The sequence below is a fragment of the Artemia franciscana genome, chromosome 5, assembly GCF_032884065.1.
Source record: "Artemia franciscana chromosome 5, ASM3288406v1, whole genome shotgun sequence".
NCBI classification, from domain to species: domain Eukaryota; kingdom Metazoa; phylum Arthropoda; class Branchiopoda; order Anostraca; family Artemiidae; genus Artemia; species Artemia franciscana.
The window spans coordinates 24,025,733-24,045,540 of record NC_088867.1 but is presented as its reverse complement, the minus strand read 5'-3'; the positions used below and the strand labels follow the sequence as shown (position 1 = coordinate 24,045,540).

Genomic DNA, 19,808 nt, shown 5'->3' with positions numbered 1-19,808 from the left:
GATAATAGGTCCAAACACCGTAGATGAACGTCCGAGTCTGAAAAATAGTTGATCGGCATAGAAAAACATAACTATTGAACATTTTCCAAAATGTTCAATAGTTATATTTTTTCATACCAACCAACTGTTTCCATCTCTGTTACAACTTTCCATTTTTCAGTTCAAATACTTCATCACTTTAAACAAATACTGCTTCGCTTTTCCATCTCTGTTTTTACATGTAGAAAGACTGTAAGTCATTATAATAGTATTAAACACCTTCGACTAAATAGAGTATTCTAATTTACAAAATTTATGAACTCTGTTTGAACCGATAGTTGCTTCTATGTTTCAACAGCTGTTTTTTTTTTTTTTTTTTTTTCGAGAAAGCACATACAAGCTAAACATAACACTTTAGAAAGTACAAAAAATGTTTTCAACAGAAAACGTTTGTTCGGCTTTAATTGTATATTCTTACACTAAATTTACCCCCCCCCCCCCAAACAAAAACACCATACATAGAAAAACATTTGACCAAATATTACTTGCGATTCATTAAAGCTTAAAAGTAATAGCCAAAAACAATTTTTTTACAACTTAACATAGCACTTTTTTTTAATACCACCGATAATTCAAATTAATAATATTTACGGACTTACATTTACCAACTTGACGATAAGAATATAGCTGGATATAGCTGTAAGGTGCATACACAAATTGGATGGTTTTGCGGGTTTGTATTAGTTTTTGTGCCTATTCCTTATAAACAATATAGCCAATACAAAACCCAGCAAAACCAGTAACTTAAAAAAGCCACTTTAAAGGCTCTTCCCTTACAAAAAGAAGAGTAAAACTCGGAGCGTAGGAAATACCCATTTCTGGTAAAAATATTGTTTTTCTGGGGCGAAGTAGCGGGAATTAGCAAAAAAAAAAGTTATCAAAAAAAAAGGTAAAATTTCATAGCCTTGCCTTTCAGACAACAATGCTAGGGTAAAATGCCTAATGTTATGCCACGGACGGACTAATTTAAAGAAAATTAGGATTAGGAAAAGTGAGTTTAATTTTTTTTGCTACCCTTCCAACAAACCCCAATTACCACTCTCAAGATTAACTGGGATGGGAGGAGGGGTTTAGCTCACCCCCCCCCTCTCCCCCCCAAAAAAAAGAAATCTAGTAAGTTGGCCATGAAAATGCAAGCAAAAAGATTATTCTATCCTAAGAAAAAAAATAAATCTATTTCTGTGGCTCGTAAACCGATTTAAAAATGCAGGTAAACTTAAAACTAACCTCCTCGCAGACACAGATTGTTTTGGAGAGACAAGCGTTAAGATTAGAGATTCGTCTGAATTTCTGAGATGAATGAAAAGACATTTCTGCACTCCATATACATTAGCTGCACATGCAAACGTACTAATTTTCCTAGGTCTCTATTCTATACTCTAAGTTAATATATATTGCAAATTAATAGATTATGATTAAGGTATAAACAAATTACAATATTTACCAAAAATGCATAGCAGAAGGGATGAATGATGAGACCGACCAAGCTGACCACTAGATACAGGAAGTGATATACCAGCTCGTAGTTTTTTACAGCTTCAATGAAAGTGTTAGGAAACATCCCGTAGTTGCCCATAATGCTCACTATATGGACAACCTTGATAACCACCTAGATCGAATACATGTATAATGACGAAGCGAAGAAATATATATACAAATAAAAATAAAAATATAAAACCATCAATATATAAATGTATACATATATATATATATATATATATATATATATATATATATATATATATATATATATATATATATTCTCAGAAACAACTTGATATTTTTTCGGGAAAATTGGTATTTTCGGATATCCTTGCATAAAAAAAAGATCTAGATAGGTCAAAAGTCTGAAAAAAATTCGTCAAGAGCCTTGATTTTGCTTTTTGTAAGTGGCTTCATGTTTAGTACATGAAATTTTAAAATGAAAGTGTTCTTATATTGCAATGACGGCACGTACTAACATAAAACTTTCCTTATATGACGTTATATGATATTCATATTATAAATAAGAAAGCTAAGTTTCCGTAAACGTAAAATAGCGTAATCAGTTATTTATTTATCGCAAAGTCCGTAGGAAGGCACAAAAAAACAAAAAAATTCAGTTACAGTTACTATAAATGATGATTCTTTGGAACCAACACCAAAACAATCAAACGTGATAAGACGTGAAAATCTACAACCTTGACCATCAGTTGCCACAGCACTAATACGAGCAACTAAAGCAAAGGGCATTGCTCCATTGTCTAAAATAATCAAAATCAAAAATCAAGAAGATAGACAAACGATTAATGATTACAATATATATTACATCATTGACATTTCAGGTCACAAGAACGATCTAAATAGGTCAAGACTTTAAGGAAAAATTCATATTTTTTCCCAGGGTGGTTGTAACGAGCCTGTGGTGACGTTATGACATCAAAAAGCGGTGACGCCATGACATAAAGAAAAGGATATATTCTATGCAGTTAGAAGACGAGCGACAATGAAAATCCATATATAGAACCCTGCCGCGAGCCGAGTACCGGTGGCGAAGCCACCTGGCTCAGTAGTCATAATTAAGATAGAAACGGTTTAGAGCCTCAGCTTACCAGAATTTTTTTTTTTTTTTTGTATTACAGAGAAAGTTTCGGTCCTAGGGCAATTAAAGTTACCCCTAAATTAAAGAAAATTCCCTAACACTAAGAAAAAGCCGAATTTTTTAACGTAAAGCGTGTCATAATTGTAAAGTATTGATGATTAACCGTTTAAGCTTCCTCGGCTGCACTGGAATAAGAAGCCAGTTACAGCTACACTAGACATTAAATGACTGATTCGTGAATATTAGCAGCAGAAACATCCTATGATTTCGACGATTCTTTTATATATATATATCGTTCATACATTTATAATTTTTTCATACCTATTTTATATTTGTTATTCCTTTCATAGTTATTCCATTTATGTTTATCTTTTATATTTATTATTTTCAAACACTAAAGCCGAGAAATAAAATTTCTCTATTGAAAATGCTATTTTTTTTTTATATCTTTTTTGGATAATCTTTTTTTCTGTCTTCTTGATTATATTCCCTCTGAAATATCAACTTTTTGACAAGCCTAAAGCTGTAACTATCACCAGAAAGATGTTTGTAACCACCAACTGTAACCACCGAAATGCTTGCATCAATGGATTCATTAGTTTCAGATCTGTAAAGTCACTGAGCCAAAATTTTAACATTATTTTAAGAGTTTCCCTTACAGAACGATACAGCAAGACTTGAAAGTAGGAAGAAGTTTAACGATTCAAGATTCATTTATCTAAAACAGCTTTCATAGTATTGGCAAAAGCCTCAACTAAATTACGTTACCTCTTACAGCCCAGGAAAAAAAGAAGAAAAAACTAATCATGATTAATGACACCTGTATAAAACGGACTAAATGAATTGCTGAAGCGATTCATTCGCTTCATAATGGATAGGGCTGCTTCTTTTCAAACAGCCATATTGGCAAGGGTGGATTGCGTCGAAAGTTCACGATACATAAAAGATTTGATGACCTTGGCGAGATTTGGAGTAACTGGAATTGGAGAGTTGTTCAAATGATTTCGGGTCCTTCACTTTAGGTATAGCCCGAACATATGCTCTCTTCCATGCTTGAGGGAAGATTTGATCGTTGAAGGACTGATTTATAACGGGCGCCGAAGATTTAGCCAGGAATGGTGGATATTCAATTACAAGTTTGACTGGCAATTCTCTTGGATATGAAGCACAGTTCTTTTTTAACTTCTGCAGTACCCTACAAAGTGCAAATTCAGGTATCTCAGCAAACTGGAAGTCCAAAAGGTCAGCTGTCAGACTTTCGACATTTGTTTGAGTGAGTAATGAGCAAGTCGAACATATATTTGCGATGAATGTCTTCACTTTGGCTGACGTGACGACAGAAGAATTTCATTGTCTTTTTGTACTTTCAGGTCATTGCTAAAACTCATACCAGATAGCTTCTTGACCTGGGAGTGCCATCTTCAGGGGGGTCAACCGTCAGAACTAGCAATACTTTACCGCGAACGCATGCATTCTGTGCCGTCCTGTTAACTTTCACGAAGTGGTGGTTACAGAGTTTCTTCGCAGCAACGGTTTGACTAGTCGCATGCTGTTTGCAGCGGGTCATGATTAGGGTTTAAAATTCCTTCGTTATCCAGGGCTTGTCACTGGCACTTACCACGAATATTTTAGTGGGGAAATGTTCATGATATTTCTACAGGAGCAGAAAAGTTAGTGACTCGACTTTGAGGTTGATATCTATTAATAAGCAAATTTCGTCAAAGTCGAAGGTTCCTATCCATCTCCTGAAAGAACAGAAAAACTCCTTAGTCATGGGCCAACTTGTAAACTTCTTCTTCTTTGGTCTGGGGTAAGTAGTGTTAGCTTACCACAGGGTGACGAAGTGGTCAGAGCTTTTTAATGGACCGAGGGAACGGGGAGGGAGGAAAGTCGAGCAAGCTGGACACCCATTGTTTGTGAGTTTGATTGAAATTGCCGGTAACTACGAACGCAGGAGCAGCGTACTGACAGCACACATTGTCATTAAACGTTTGTAGACAATGTATCAATGTATCAGGATAGACCGTAAGATACAAAAATCATCTTGAGAGAAAGTTCGGCTTGCATTCAGCCTATATCACTTTCATGACAAGTGTCTGTAGGCTGGCTTAACAGCTTACACGGTATGTTTTGTCGAATTTACACGCCAACACCTCCACCGCGGAACGGCAAGCCTCGACTGGGTTTTGAATTAAAAGTTTTATAACAATGTATTCGGCCAGTTTCATCAGCAATGTCATAGCATTCAGTAGCAGCTCTAATCGGGCAACTCGTTTGATAAGATCTTCTAGCTCACCTACCTTGTTGTCATTAGAGACCTTACATTACATAGCGATTGTCACGTTACGCGGCAATCGCGTCTTTGCTGTAAATACTTCAAGTAAGGTTTCAAGTAAGGTGAGTCTGAAGCAGTCATTATGACTAGTTCTTCATGTCATGGTAATAGCGGAGGAGGAATCATGTACGGAGGTGAACGTTGAACTGCCGTTAATATTCGACGTCTCTTACTTCCACGAGGCCTCCATTCTTTTCTCTAAAATTTTCAACAACAGACCGTTGCTCAAACAGTAGCCACGCGCTACACACATATTAACAATATATTCATTTTCGTACGGGTTCCCATCTAGCCCATGTCCGCCACATAGCATTCAAGGTTCTCTCTTCAGGAGAGGCGGGGAGGGGTTCCCGCCGTCTTCAATCACTTTCCAAATAGTATCTGTTCATTCCCTCAGCTCAGGCCAGTATTCTCAGCCCATTTAATTTTTCACTATTTTTTTCTATAGTGACCCTCTCATATAAGGTCTATGGATTATCCTCAGGGTTTCTGGTTGCAAATCTATAATTAATTAATTTAACGCAATGTTTTTTTTTCCTCAGCTTCCTAGTCTGGGGTAATACCATTTTACTGACTACCTGGGCATTTTTGTTGGTAAAACTTCCTGAGCTTGTGAAAAGCCTGGACAGTCAAACCCAAGACACAAACATAGACAGTCAACTAAATATTAGTCAACCAATATTTAATTCATTTTTTGTTAGCCCAACTGTCTTAGCTTTTAAATGGGTTCACTCGCCTAAAACTCTAGGCAGAAAGGCCCATTTAGGCTTTGGACGCTTATTCCTCTTGCAATGCCAGTCAACTTGTTGTTCAACTAACATTGAATTAAGTTTTTATTAATGCAAATATCTAAGTCTATGAACTGAATCAATCGATTTGCCTGATACTCATTGCAGATGGTCCCAATTTGACTTTATACGCTTGTTCGCCCGTCATCCCACGCAAATTAACGGTCCTGTGTCAATTCTATATTCTTGGTTCAACCTGCCTAAGACCATAGGGAGGCGTGCCTTGTTTACCTCTCATTCCGGGCAATCTAACGGTTCTATGTAAATTCTTGGTCAGCCTGCTGGGACTCCAGGCCTGCCTGCCTTTCTATAAGCTAACAAAAAAGTATTGGTCCAATAAGAAAGTCATACTTACCCCAGCCGTTTACCCGTACCATACAACCAAGCACTTGGAAAACTATAGGTTCTATGGCTATCTTAGTTCTATGACTATCTACCTTAGTTCTTCTGCAATAGGAATGATGCATGGACGGATAATAGATAGACTTATCTATCTACAAATGAACTAACATCATTTTTATACAATCCCAATAACGGGGTTAATGCCGGATTTGCCTCTCACTCAATCAGACTATTTGTCTTGGCCTTTTCTACAATTAGCCATGGCTTGATGCCCACAACTACTTGATTTTAATTCAACTGCTGATTTAAAATAGCATCGTCACCCGGAGTTAAAGAGTTTAAGGAACATTATAAATAATAATAAAACAATATGACGTAGTTCCTGAATAATTATTATATTCATTCAAAGGATATGATTCTGAAAAGCGACGAGCAGCTTTACAGTACTACCTAGGTTCAATAGGGTTATAGTACTAGTTTTAATTCATCCATAGTTCAGATACTATCCACTGTAACAAACCATGTCTGTGCGTGCTTTATAACAAGGGGTTAGAAACTAGATCAAATATTATCTGCATTTTAATTGTCTCTAATACATTTAAGGCTACATTACATGTGTGCATATATGGTTCAGCTGGCGACGAAGTCAACATTTAGTTTCGCGTACATTTAACGCGTATATTACATATATATGTTATCGTGAATGTCCGCAAATTGGTGAATATCGACATTCACCGTTGAATGTCCAAAATACCTTTTTTTTTCTCCTTGAATTTAGTCAGCGTTCCCAGTCAACTTTTTCAATTTAATGCAAGGTTTGATGATGACAGGATAAGTTAGGTTAAATTAGGTTTGGTTAAGTTAGGTTGGGTTAGATTAGAATAGCTTAGATTAGGTTTTTAATCCTTTTCTGATATTTATAACCAAATTTAACCTAATCTGACCTAACCTAAACTAACATAATCTAACCTAGCTAACTTTAACTTTCATCAGCATAGCTTGCATAAGACTAAAAAAGCTAAGTCACAAAGCTAATCGAATCCAAGCAGAGAAAAAGGAATTTCGGACATTCGCTAGTAAATGTCGGCATTAACCAGATTTCCATTAACTAGATTTAACTAGGCATTAACTAGATTTCGGCATTAACTACATTCGCAGTAACATACACACATAAAGTACCAAGGACATCAAAATGAAAATATGTATTCTCTTGGTTCCAACTTCGGTTTGTTCATACCTGAAATCGACGATTTTCTAGAATTTCTCTTTTGGTTGGTGCGCAACCGTAAGATATTTTGTTGTTTAAATTATCTCCTTTGTTGCTATACTTGAACCGTAAAAAAAGACAAGCGAAAAGTTTTTTTTTATATATATATATATATATATATATATATATATATATATATATATATATATATATATATATATATATATATATATATATATATATACACAAACAAGCCCAACCAAAAGGATGCAACACCAATTTATCCACAGCTAATCGTCGATTAATAGAACAATCAATTGCATGATACGATCATTATGTTTAGTCAGGCTTTTGAACAGGGTAGTAGAAATGTTATAAAACTAAGTAATAAAACTATTATTTTTGAACCAGAAGTAAATAAGGATCCTATTTACATGTCAATAGTCAAATAAAGGGATAAATATAACAAAAGAGGATAGCCTAGCTAGTCTTTTTAAAAATATATTTTTGTAGATAAATAAATTAGCAAATATTTTCAAGTTTTTAATCTTGAATAGCATATTAATGAATAGCTTAAGATTTATAGCAGCGTCTATCTTTCGCTATAGCAATCAGGAAAGTTATAGTTTCAAGAGCCCAAAGACGATATATTTTTTTCGCTCATTTTCTGCAAATTTTTCAAACACGTTCCTTATTTTCGAAGTTGGCGCCCGCTAAGGGTAAATCTACCAAAGTGCATATGGAGATCTTCTTAGTGTCTTTGGTAATTTAAGGTTAATTTAGGTGCAAAGTCAAAATACTTTTTTTTTCATCTGCTCCAGACTTCAAATTCCAAAGTCGGCGGATCGAGTTCTGTCGTCGATGGTTATTTGGTTTGTAACAGGGGTCAACGGTGTGACTCTGTAATCAAAGCCAGAGTCGAAATACTTCTAAATGGGTACCTGAAGAAATCTGGAAGAAAAACATGGGAAGCGTTGGATGATTTGCCCCAACACCCCAATGCACTCCCAGCCGAAGGCATTGAATCAGGAGATCGGTACCTGCACAACATAGACCATTGGTCAGCATACCAAGAATTTTTTTTTTTAAGTTTTTCCTCGAATCCCTTATCAAAGTGTTGCTCCTGCAAAACATTTGTTGGCGAAGTTAACATTGTATAACACTTTACTTTGTCTACGCAAATCTAGTATATACTTAAGGATAATGTACTGATGATAAAAAATACTTTTTAGACCTACCCAACCCCCCAACCCGGAATCTATTAAATTTTACTACTTTACTACAATCAAATTTTTCGAATTTGTAAACTTACTTTGAATTTTTTTTTCTTCATGGGAAGGGGAGAGGCTGACACCCACCCCTGCATTACCCTTGATGCTATTCCAAATAATTTCAATATTGAAACTTACCTTTAATGCACCAAAAAATACAAGCGCAGGATGAGGTCCAAACAAAATCACAATTAGCAGCACAAAGGTGCAAAAAGCTAAGTCCTTTGCCTTTTGTTTATCTTTGTAGATAAATGACGTCATCAAAGAAATTAAGAAAATGCTGAAAATGAGATTAAAATATCTTTGCAGCGTGTAGTAAGTACCTACAAAAGAACAGAAAATAAATACTAGATTTAAAATTCGAAAATAATTATTGAGAGCAAATCAAAGAAGATTTGACGACAAAAAGACTAAGATGTCCAAGGTGTACATGTTTCTGTAGATACCGCATGCCTTAAGGCTCATTTTTGGCTTCTTTTTATTCCAAATTTGGTTGTGTAAGTCTTTCAATATTTATATCGTCTACATCAATATAAAGATATATTAATATATATTTTCGATATATTTATTAGCCTATAGGGCTCCGCATCGCAAATTTTCTTAGACTTTACTTTTGTTTACTTTACAGTCAAAAACAATGGAGGGAGATCACAATCATGAACTTTCCGTTAATGCTAAATTTACTTTTACTTAGAATTTCTGTTAAATTTACTGTCTTTTAAAGTTTCGATTATTGAACTAGATCAGAGGGTACAGGAAAAGATACGACAGATAAATCAAGCCCATTAATATGAATTTAATAGGAATTAGAAAATAATAGCGGCACTGAGATTGCAGGGATATCCAGTAAAAAAAAAATTAATTCAAAGCCTAAATTTCGTTAACTTCACGACTCGATTCAGCCAGAATTTTTCTGAATGTAAGTGGGCTATTTTGTTTATAAAGAGAAAGAGAGGAGTGAGTGAGTGAGCTTGTGAGTGTGAGAGAGAGAGAGCGAGAAACAGAAAGTGAGAGAGCGACAGAAAGAGGACGAATTTGTTAGGGGTAGAAGTGCTAATAAAATTGTATATCTAAAATATGGGAACAAAAGAACGCTAGTGATAAATACACTGAGACAATTAATGCTCAACCATTGCTGCTTTCTTGTCAAATACAATGATCAAAATGACTGTTTGTGGAAAAGGCAGTAATAGTTTACTGAAGGTATTCAGGTAACAATGCGTTTTGCTTGTGGCCCCTGTTACTACGACCTATTTTAGAAATTATGATTTTGGCCGGTGTTTTTGGGAAGGAAGCAACAACGCTAGAACGCTACATCAAACTTTCCAATTGGAACTGCCAAATTTCCCACAACCCCAATTTCCCACAATCGCACCTAAAAACATGCTTTTTACTTTAAAATATGTACAGTTGCACTTACAGTCAGCTACAATTCAAATATACATCTCATTGTAAAGTGCATACATAAGACATGAGATTTTCGTTTAAAAAGATTCGTACAAAAAGTTGTTGTCACTAGCAGGTCGTCAGTCGCCATTCCCGAAAACCCGACACAAAATTTTTTTTTCTTCTTCGCCAAGAAAAGATGTGAAGAACTTTGCGTTCTGGCTGAACGTAGCAGACCAAAAAGAGTGCTGGTGAATAGGCAATGTGTCGGTAACACAATTACCTTCTTCTCAAAAACGTCAGCCAAAATGATAAAATGTGGAAATAGCTCTTACAACAACCATCCAGTAGTTTTTTACTGTCCATTTATCTACTATCCATTTTAAAATATCTATTATTCAACCTTCGAGTTTTATATTCTTAGTACAATAGAATAATACCCCCAAAGGAAAATACATGATCAATGAACACGAACGATAAAGCACAGAAACCACTACGAAAAACCAAGAAAACATTTTAGGAAATCAAGGCTATACAAGACCTGTCTCTAAAATTGCAAAAGAAAAGAAGACATTTTAAAAAAGATACAAAACAAAAAATTAAGAAAACACTCTTGTTCCCAAATACACTAGAAAGTAAATATTTTTTTTCTATATTTCTATATTACTATATTAACTATATTACTTAACACGAAAAAAGAAAGCACGGGGTAGCTACGATAAAACTCGTCACTGGATATATAAAATAGGCTACAACAGCTCTTTGTTTTATTTTCATTTTGTCTCCGTATTTTCACTTTTTTTCAGTTTTGTGATTAAGATTATGATTTTCTTATAATACTTAATATTGGTTTTATAATCACACTCCTATTCTCGTCTTAATATTTTTATAATTTTTAGGTACCAGGATCTTTTTCTTTCTTTTACCTTTTCGTGCCTTGGAGAAAACCGCATTTTTTCTTTAAATTTCGTTTTTATTAACAAAACTTTTTATCCTGACTTTTAAACTATCCAAGGGCCTTCCAAATATTTCATTATTTAGGGTTATCGATTACAATTTCTGAAACTTAATTAAAAGACAAGGCCTACAAAAAAAAAGAAAAAAAAGTATGTGATAATAGACAGTTTGGTTGAATCAGGTTTGTAGAGATCGTGTTGATTCAACCATAAGTATGTGAAATCTCAATCGTAAATAGCGCAAATTGAAATAAATTATCAGGTTACGGAAAAGTAAAGATGTGATCCTTAATGACATATAACATTTATCTCTTATCTCAGAAGTATCCAGGCATCCAGAAAGAGCTGCAAGTCATCTTTCACATTTCCTACTGCCCTGACGTCTTCCCACTGGGGACGGACTATCTTGTGAATGTGTTTCAGGCCCCGTTGGAAGATGCGAAAAATCTTTTGTCTCACCATAAAAAAAGAGAAACAGTCTTGTCTACAGGCTTTTCTAGAGGAAAATTTGTATTTTATAATATGCAGAAATTTTATAATAAATGGATTTTCTGGATCGTTTCCACCTTAATTGACGTTTCTCCACTGAATGTTTTTTTTTTTTTTTTTTTTTTTTTTTTTTTTTTTTTTTTTTTTTTTTTTTTTTTTTTTTAATGATATTATAGTTCAGTATAAATTTTTCTCGTGTTTCCATATTTTGAATATTTACGCCATTTATTTCTTTGTCAACGAAGATGCACAATGCCAGTTTCAAAGATTCTAGAATTTTTTAAATGATTTTCGTGATATATATTCAGTTGGGTCGTATAACCACCATTAGAGGGTGGGGAGACTTGTGATACAGAAAAGGGAAAAAAGATGAAGAGAGAAAACTTACGAGAAGCTTCACCGAAGAATGGATAGAAGAATATAATTATGACGTTCACCATCAGGGCAAGATAAAACAGGATTCTACCAGATTGACTCATTTGCGCACTTGTCCAATATAATGTCGAAAAACCTGTAAGTATAAAGGTAATGAACCAACAAAGTCATTAAGTATAAGAAGCATAAACATTTAGTTTTAATTCTAAGTCAGTTTCTAAGAGCTTGAATTGCGGCCTCTTTTCTGTTAAATTTTGTTTCACAGACACGGTGGCTAGGAATTCATGTTTGGAAAAGTCTATCAACCCTGCGTACTCAGGTTCTTAGAGATATTAAGAAAAGCTTAAAGTTGGCAATGGTAAGATTGTTCCAACCCTCGGGTGATACTCTCGCAAGGCATTGCTAAACTACATTCAAATTTTGGTGATCATTCTGTTCTGTTTTTATGGGGTTTTACCCACTTCTGAAAGAAAAAGATCTGTATGAGGTTCGCATTCTTTATTTTAGATACTGCAAATCCTGCTTTACCTTCCGCGATGGTGTCGTAAGACCGCTTTGTTCAAAAATACGGTGGCACCAATATACTTTCTTGTTTTGAGTCTTTAAGTACCAAACTGAAAAAAAAAATGCGGCTGTTTCCTTAGGCACTTCAACAATTTAATCCGTCTGATCTTCCACAATTTTTGTTCTGCAATTCTTGCTTTTATTATATTACTCCGCTTGTGTTGTTGCATAGTGGGCCAGAAATAAGTTAATTTTATTATTACAATAATGGCCTAAGCTCAGGTCATTTTTTCCAATATGACAGATTTTTATTAATTTTTTTTTCAAATGTGACTTTATTCTTTTCCTCCTCCAAAGTTTTCTTCGTAACATTTGTGTTGTTTTGGCAGCACTATCCCATGTAGGAGTGATTTCAGGTTTGAGTTCCTCAACACCGGAAGTAAAAAGGAGTACATACGGAATAAAAACAAGAGAAAAAAGGTCGACGATGTAGTCGTCCCCTCACCTATCCCCATAAACAGAAGTAACGCAGGGGAATCTGTGATGATCACTCTATTAGAAAACTGTCAAATCTACTACGTTCCATTATTATCTAGCATAATCTTATCATAAGCATTGCAATATCAATGCCTAAGTAAAGAGCGATGTGGACACAATGCATTATTCATTTATTTATTTATTTATTGTTTAGACCAGGGCACTTCGTATCGAAAAAGTTGTCGTAGAAACTTCGAAAACGGCTCATTCGACTCGAAATTGAAAGGACTAGTGCCCTTTTTAAAAGTCAAAAGGGATTGGAGGGCAACAAACCCCCCTACTACGCCCACCATTTCCCCAGACACATTCAATTGAAATTTTGAGATAGCTATCTTGTTCAACGTAAGTGAAAGATCCGGAAATTGTGTCTTTGAGGATGACACACCCCCCCTTCCAGCCCTCAGGGCAAGGGTTGTAAGTTATGCCCTGGAGACATTTAAGGTTTATATAGAAAGGGTGATCATATAAACTTCAGATGGGGCTCATTGGATTAGTAAATATAGATATAATAATTGATATAGTTCTAGAACCATCTTTAAGATTCAGAGTGATCGGAGGGTGGATACCCCTCACCTCGTATTTTCCCGAATGTATATTATAGAAATTATGAGACGGCCATTTTTTTGTTGCCGAAACTTCTAAAAAGGCTCATTGGATTGGAAATTGAAGGGGCTAGTACCCCTTTTAACAGTCGAAAGTGATTAGAGGGCAACTAGCCCCCCTTTCACGCCCACCATTTCCCCAAACATATCCAATCAAAATTTCAAGATAACTAATTTGCTTGGCGTAGTTACCCCTACAGCCCTCATGGCAAGGGTTGTAAGTTATGCCTTGGGGGCACATAAAGTTTCTATATAAAGCGTGGTGATATAAAATTGGAAGGAGACTCATTGGTTTGGCACTCAGAAGTTCCAGTACTCTTTTTAAGATTCAAAATGATCGGAGGGTGGATACCCTCCCCATACCTCGTATTATTCCTGAAATACATCCGATAGAAATTTTGAGATGGCCATTTCTTATCGTAAAAACTTCAAAAAAAAACAACAAACCAATTGAAAGAAATTGAAGGAGCTAGTGCCTTTTTTAATAGTCGAGAGCGATTAGAGGGAACTAACCCACTCCCATGCCCAACTTTCCCCAAACACGTCCAATCAAATTTTCAGATGGCTATTTTGTTCAACGAAGTTAAGAGGTCCAAAAATTACACCTTTCAGGGTAACAGCCCCCTCCCCCCACAGCCCTCAGGACAAAGGTTGTAAGTTATGTACTGGGAGCGTATAAAATTTATAGGAGGGGTGGTCGCATAAACTTCAGAGGGGCTCATTGGATTGGTAATCAGAAGTTCTATACCTTTTTTAGATTCAAAGTCATCAAAGGGTGGATACCCCCCCCACACCTCGTATTTTACAGAAATGCATCTGATAGAAATTTTGAGATGGGCATTTGTTGTCGTAGAAACTTCAAAAATGGTCATTCGATTGGAGATTGAAAGGCCCTTTTTTAATAGTCAAGTGATTGAAGGGCAAAAAGCCCCCCCCCCCCGCCCATCAATTTCCAAAACACATCTAATCAAATTTTGATATAGCGATTTTGTTCAGCATAGTTGAAAGGTCTGGAAATTATGTCTTTGAGGATGAAAAACTCTCCTCCCCCCTCTAGTCCTCAGCGCAAAATTTGTAAGTTATGCCCCGAGGGCATGTAAGGTTATTTTTTTATGGAAAGTGTGGTCGTATAAACTCCGGAGGGAATCAGATGTTCTAGTTCCCTTTTTAAGAGTCAAAGTGATCAGGGGCACCTGCTCATCCCCTCCATACATTGTATTTTCCACAAATGCATCCAATAAAAATTTGATTTAGTCATTTGTTCAAAAATAGTCCAAAGATCATATAGTAAGGCTATTGAGGTAGATACCCCCCACAGTCTGGGAGTAAGGGTTGTAAGTTATGCCTCAAAGGCATATAAGGTTTTTATGAAAGGGATGGCAGTTCAAACTTTAGAAGAGGCTCATTTGATTTGAAATGTATAGTTCTAGTTCCTTTTAAGAGTCAAACATGACGGAGAGCAACTAGTCCCCCTCCCTGACATCCTCTTTTCCCAAAATGCGTTTAATTAAAATTGCGAGATAGCCATTTTGTTACCAATAGTCAAAAATCATATAGTAATGTCTTCAGGGTGGACACAATCCCCCAGAGCCCATTGGCAAGGAATGTAAGATATGCCCGAAGTATATAAGGTTTTTATGGGACGGGTAGCCGTATAAACCTTGGATCGGACGAATCTCATTTGATTGGAAGTTTGAGTGCTCTTTCTAAGAGTCAAAAGTGAGTAGAGGGCAATAAGCCCTCTCCACCAAAGCCTATCACTCCCAAAAACATATCTGATGAAAATTTTAAGAAAGCTGTTTTGTTCAGCCTTGTTGAAAGTTCCAGTAATTATGTCTTTAGGGATGACAACCTCTCCACAGTCTTCAGGACAATGGCTTTAATTTAGGCAATTCGTTCATTGTTCACACATAGTATATGTTATTGAGAAAGGCATGCACGTTTGAACTTTACTTTTCAAGAAAAGGAAGAGTATTCAGAAAATAGGGTATCGTCAAGGATTGGTTTAGGTATTAAATTGGGACTTTCAGAGAATACTTAGAAGGGAATATCATCTCAGCAAAAGGCAACATGTTCATAGTTCTGCTAATAATACTGCAACGGCTACATTTACTACTACTACTACTACTACTACTACTACTACTACTACTACTGCTACTACTACTTCTATTACAACTACTTGTGGGGTTAAGAGCGTTGAGATGAAAATTTTAGGAAGTATATGAGCATGCAGGTTATCAAAAGGACATATCAGCAACGTCATAGCAATGACTAATTCTATTAAGTTGAAAATTCCAGCACTTGATGAGAGGGAAATTCAAACGACCAAAAGGCAATAGGTTAATACAACTGCTGCTAGTAGTACTACCGCTATTCTATTCTATTACTAGTAATACCAATACTACTACTGTGACTACTATTACAACTATGCCTAAGGGTATGAAGGTGAAATTTTCAAGAAATTTTGAGGGGGATTGATGAACTGATTCAGAGCACGCCCTCTGTATGCGGGTTGTCAAAGGGTGTAACAGCAATATCTTAGAAATAGTTTGGGGTGTAAAGTTGAAACTAACAGTGCTTGTTGTGAGGGATTTTGGACTAAACCCCCCCAAAAATATTTTTTTACTGCTACTGCTACTATTGCTATTAAAACTGAGGATATTAAGGTGAAAAATTTGGGGCACATATAAACTTTATGGAACTAATTCAAAATACGCTATGCCCACGTAGGTTGTCAAGCAGACGCGTCAGAAATGCTTGAGGAACGTTTGATGGTATGTATAAAGCTGAAAATTACATCGTGTGTTGAAGAGGATGTAGAAAAAACAAAAGGTCTTATGCACATGCTGCTACTAATGCTGCTACAACTATTGCTATTGCGCAAGATCAAGGTATTAAGGTGAAGCTTTTTAGAAATATTTAGGCGGATGATGAACTAAAACAAAACAAACTATGAACATGTGGACTTTCAAAGAGGTAGCAAATCAATATCAAAAGAGCAACTTATATTATTAATTCAAACCTTTAAGGGTAAGTTGTGTGGGACTTTGAACTAGCCAAAAAGCTCTGTGTATACATTTAATACTACCAATACAGTTACCGTAATTAATGATGCTAAGAGAATCAAGATGAAGCTTATATGGAACGTTTAGGAGTTTCAATTAAACGAAAAAACTTCCAGGTTTTCAAAGTAGCATTTAAGCAACGTAAAATACACCACCGCTCTATTATAGCTAGACATATTTTTGAAACTTTTATAGGAGCTAATTTGATTCAGAATCAAAAGTTCTGGTGCTCTTTCCAAGAGTAAAACAGACAGGAGGGCAAGCAGCCCTTCTTTCAAACCCTCCATTTTCCAAATGCATCCAGTCAAAATTTTGAGACAACCACTTTGCTCAGCGTAGTAGAGTGGTCCAGCAACTATGGCTTTAGAGATATTAGCCGTGTCAGTAAAGAGCTCCATTAAGACAAGAATCCACGCCCGAGGTGAAGTTACTTAGATTAAATCTGTTTTGCTTTAGAACCTTTTTGAAAATAAATTACGATTGCGTTTTTTCTGTCTTCTCATCTCCTAAAATAAACTTCTACTACCATTGTCTAAAATTTGGTTGCATGATTTACCAGTACCACCGTCAAAACTAATTTCAGCTATGCTACGAAGTGGCCACACTTGTATGCAGAACATGCTCACATCCCAGACACGACTATCTAGATTGCATTTACTTCTATTTTATTAAAACAACTTACTCCTGAGTTTTTTCTGCCATCGCATCTCCTCATATAAGCCATCCACTCTTGAGAAAAAATCGGACACCTTAGAGCCTTTATCATCTCTATCACAACTTTGAAAGACTTTTTGCTTTGTTTCTTCGACTATGTATTCACATATTTCAGGAATTGGGAAAACAATCTGCTCCAGTCGCTTATCCTCCCTTTCAATCTAGAAATACACAAAAACATTTTTATGTTAATTATGCATGCTAATGAAAGTTTTTTTTGCATTAGAGCTAGACATAGCTGGTTTAAAACAACGTGAGACACCGAGCCTCGATACGATACTAAAATGTATTCAAGCCCTAATCAGTCAGTTCCTAAATGGTCCATGTGAGCGTGCGTTTTATTTTCTAGCATCTTAAAGCAGAAAGTTTCAGATTACGGCTTTAGCAGCATAAAATTTCAGGTTAGGGGTTTAGAAGCTAGAATTTTCGGATTATGGACAAAGAGGCTTCAAGTTTAGAAGCTTTAGTTTCACGTTGTTGAACGGGACTCAGTTGCACGGTTGTTCAGTTACACGAGCATTCAGTTGCATTGGGTTTCAGTTGCACGGGAGTTCAGTTACACGGAGGTTCAGTTGCATGGGTGCTCAGCTGCAGAGGGGTTCAGTTACACGGGTTAAGTTGCAGGGGGGTTCAGTTACACGGGAGTACAGTTGCACGATGGGTTCAGTAGATTGTGGTTCAGTTATACGAGGTTTTAGTTGCAATGGAACCACTCTGAACAGATTGAGACGGAGGAGGAGCGTATTCAGCTGTGTTGGCTTCAGGTAGCTTGGCACTGCATTAAGGTGCTAGCAGTGTAGTATGTAATACTTGTGTATACTAGTTTCTGATTGGTAAATAGTTTTCATAGTTTTTAGTTCAGAAACTGAAAGGTGGATAAATTTGATAGGTTGTCTGGTCTACAATGACAAGATTTAAAAGGAATTTTCTCACTAGAAAAAATCATATTCTCCGAGCATTATTAAGATTTGGCATTTTTCTTAAAATTACATATCTATATCTTTGAAATAAAGATAAGAAAAACATGTAAAAAATTATTAAGAAGTGGTGAAATATTCAATATCTTCCTATGGTATATAGAATTAGATTTCAGAAGCAGTAGTTAAAAGTATGAATATATTAAACTATAGTATACCTTCTAATCAGCCCCATTATACAGGTTTGCTTCTGATGTCTAGTTTTGAAAAGTCTGAGCTAATTATTTTTTTTCACATAAAGTAATCCAGCATGGGATCTACAAACATAAGCTAGTATTACTGGGCCTGTGCTGTTAGTCTATTAGTAAAACGTCGAGACGTGCCCAGGGCAAGTCTGCTGTGAGACCTTGATTTAGGGGAAAGGTCCTTTCAGGGTTGAAGTTCCAGCGAAAATCAGGATCTGGGAAAGTTCTCACAAGTTTTATTTCCACCTTACTCCAAAGGTTCTGTCAAACTATTGCTTCCATTATAGCAAGTTGGAATCGAGCAAATAATAGTCCAACGTGAGCCACTATAATAGTTAATGCCTTAACCAGCAATTTTCAGTTCGAGACGATACTTCGTAAAAAAAAATCACATTTATGTGAACAAAAAGTGTGTGTAATGGCTTTCAGTAGCATTATTATAGCCAAAATTAAATCTCGATATGGCAACTTTAGTTTCAGGGGGTAAAAACAACAACGAAGGTGACACAGATTAGGGATTCTAGAAAAGTATGGGGCCCCAGAGCCCTGAATGGGGATCTTAACTAATTGTACTACTGGTGTTTTTATCTATATTTAATAATCTATTTTTAACCAGTCACTAAAAAAGCAAGAAGACCAAGAACAACATAATACAAAAAAAAGAAAGAAAAGAAAGGAAAAATACCGGACAAGCACTTAAAAGAAATTAAATCAAAAATAGTACTGAAGGAGGGACGACCACTCGTGCGACAGCCTTGAGTTAAAAATTGTCGATCTATTTTAGAACGGCCCCTGTAGCTTTATAACGAAGTCTAATCCATGAATTACGCGCCCACAAAGGCAGTCTCAACTGATACTTTGCAAGACCGAATTTGCTTAATATTAGATTTCCAGAAAGGTACAACATACAGAATATGCGGCAGCCCAGTTGCATTACATAATCTAGCTAAAATCATACATCAGTTTATTTGCCACAATGCTACCATATGATGCGTAAATGACTAATTAAGAGCGAGCGGATAGCTCACCCAGGAGTTGTGATGGGGAGGCCCAAATAAGTAAACGTGGCTTAATGGACAGTAGCTTAATGGATGTATCACCATCTAATAGATACAAAAGTCGAAACTTCCAAATTTAAAACAAGAATCTCAGGATTAGCTTCAGTGAAAATAGAAGCAATTTTCTGGTATTTATTCAACACTTCAAAATTCTCCTCAAGGCACACTATGGTCCGACATGGCATTAAAACGTCATCAGCATTATAAACTAGGCTTAGAAACCCACGAACTATACATGAAAACTCGACGTAAAACCTAAGTTAGGTATTGTTTTCTTAGACCACACTGCCGTTCTATGACGAAAAAATAAATTGCAAATGGGGATAAATCCTTTTTTTCACTCTCTAAATAAATGGATGTATCCAGATGTGAAAATTTATTTGTTCGTCATAAAACG

At 35.8% G+C, this 19,808-nt stretch overlaps 1 protein-coding gene across 2 annotated transcripts in view; it reads right to left on the bottom strand.

The window, feature by feature from the left end:
* LOC136027136 (inositol 1,4,5-trisphosphate receptor-like) overlaps positions 1-19,808 on the bottom strand; it is a 206,347-nt gene that overhangs the window by 17,703 nt on the left and 168,836 nt on the right. For both annotated transcript variants that reach the window (XM_065704102.1, XM_065704101.1), the window contains exons 35-38: positions 17,160-17,352; positions 11,783-11,905; positions 8,702-8,886; positions 1,484-1,648 (exon numbers count right to left, since the gene is read on the bottom strand). In XM_065704102.1, coding sequence (XP_065560174.1) covers positions 1,484-1,648; positions 8,702-8,886; positions 11,783-11,905; positions 17,160-17,352 — 666 coding nt within the window. The remainder of the gene's footprint in view (positions 1-1,483; positions 1,649-8,701; positions 8,887-11,782; positions 11,906-17,159; positions 17,353-19,808) is intronic.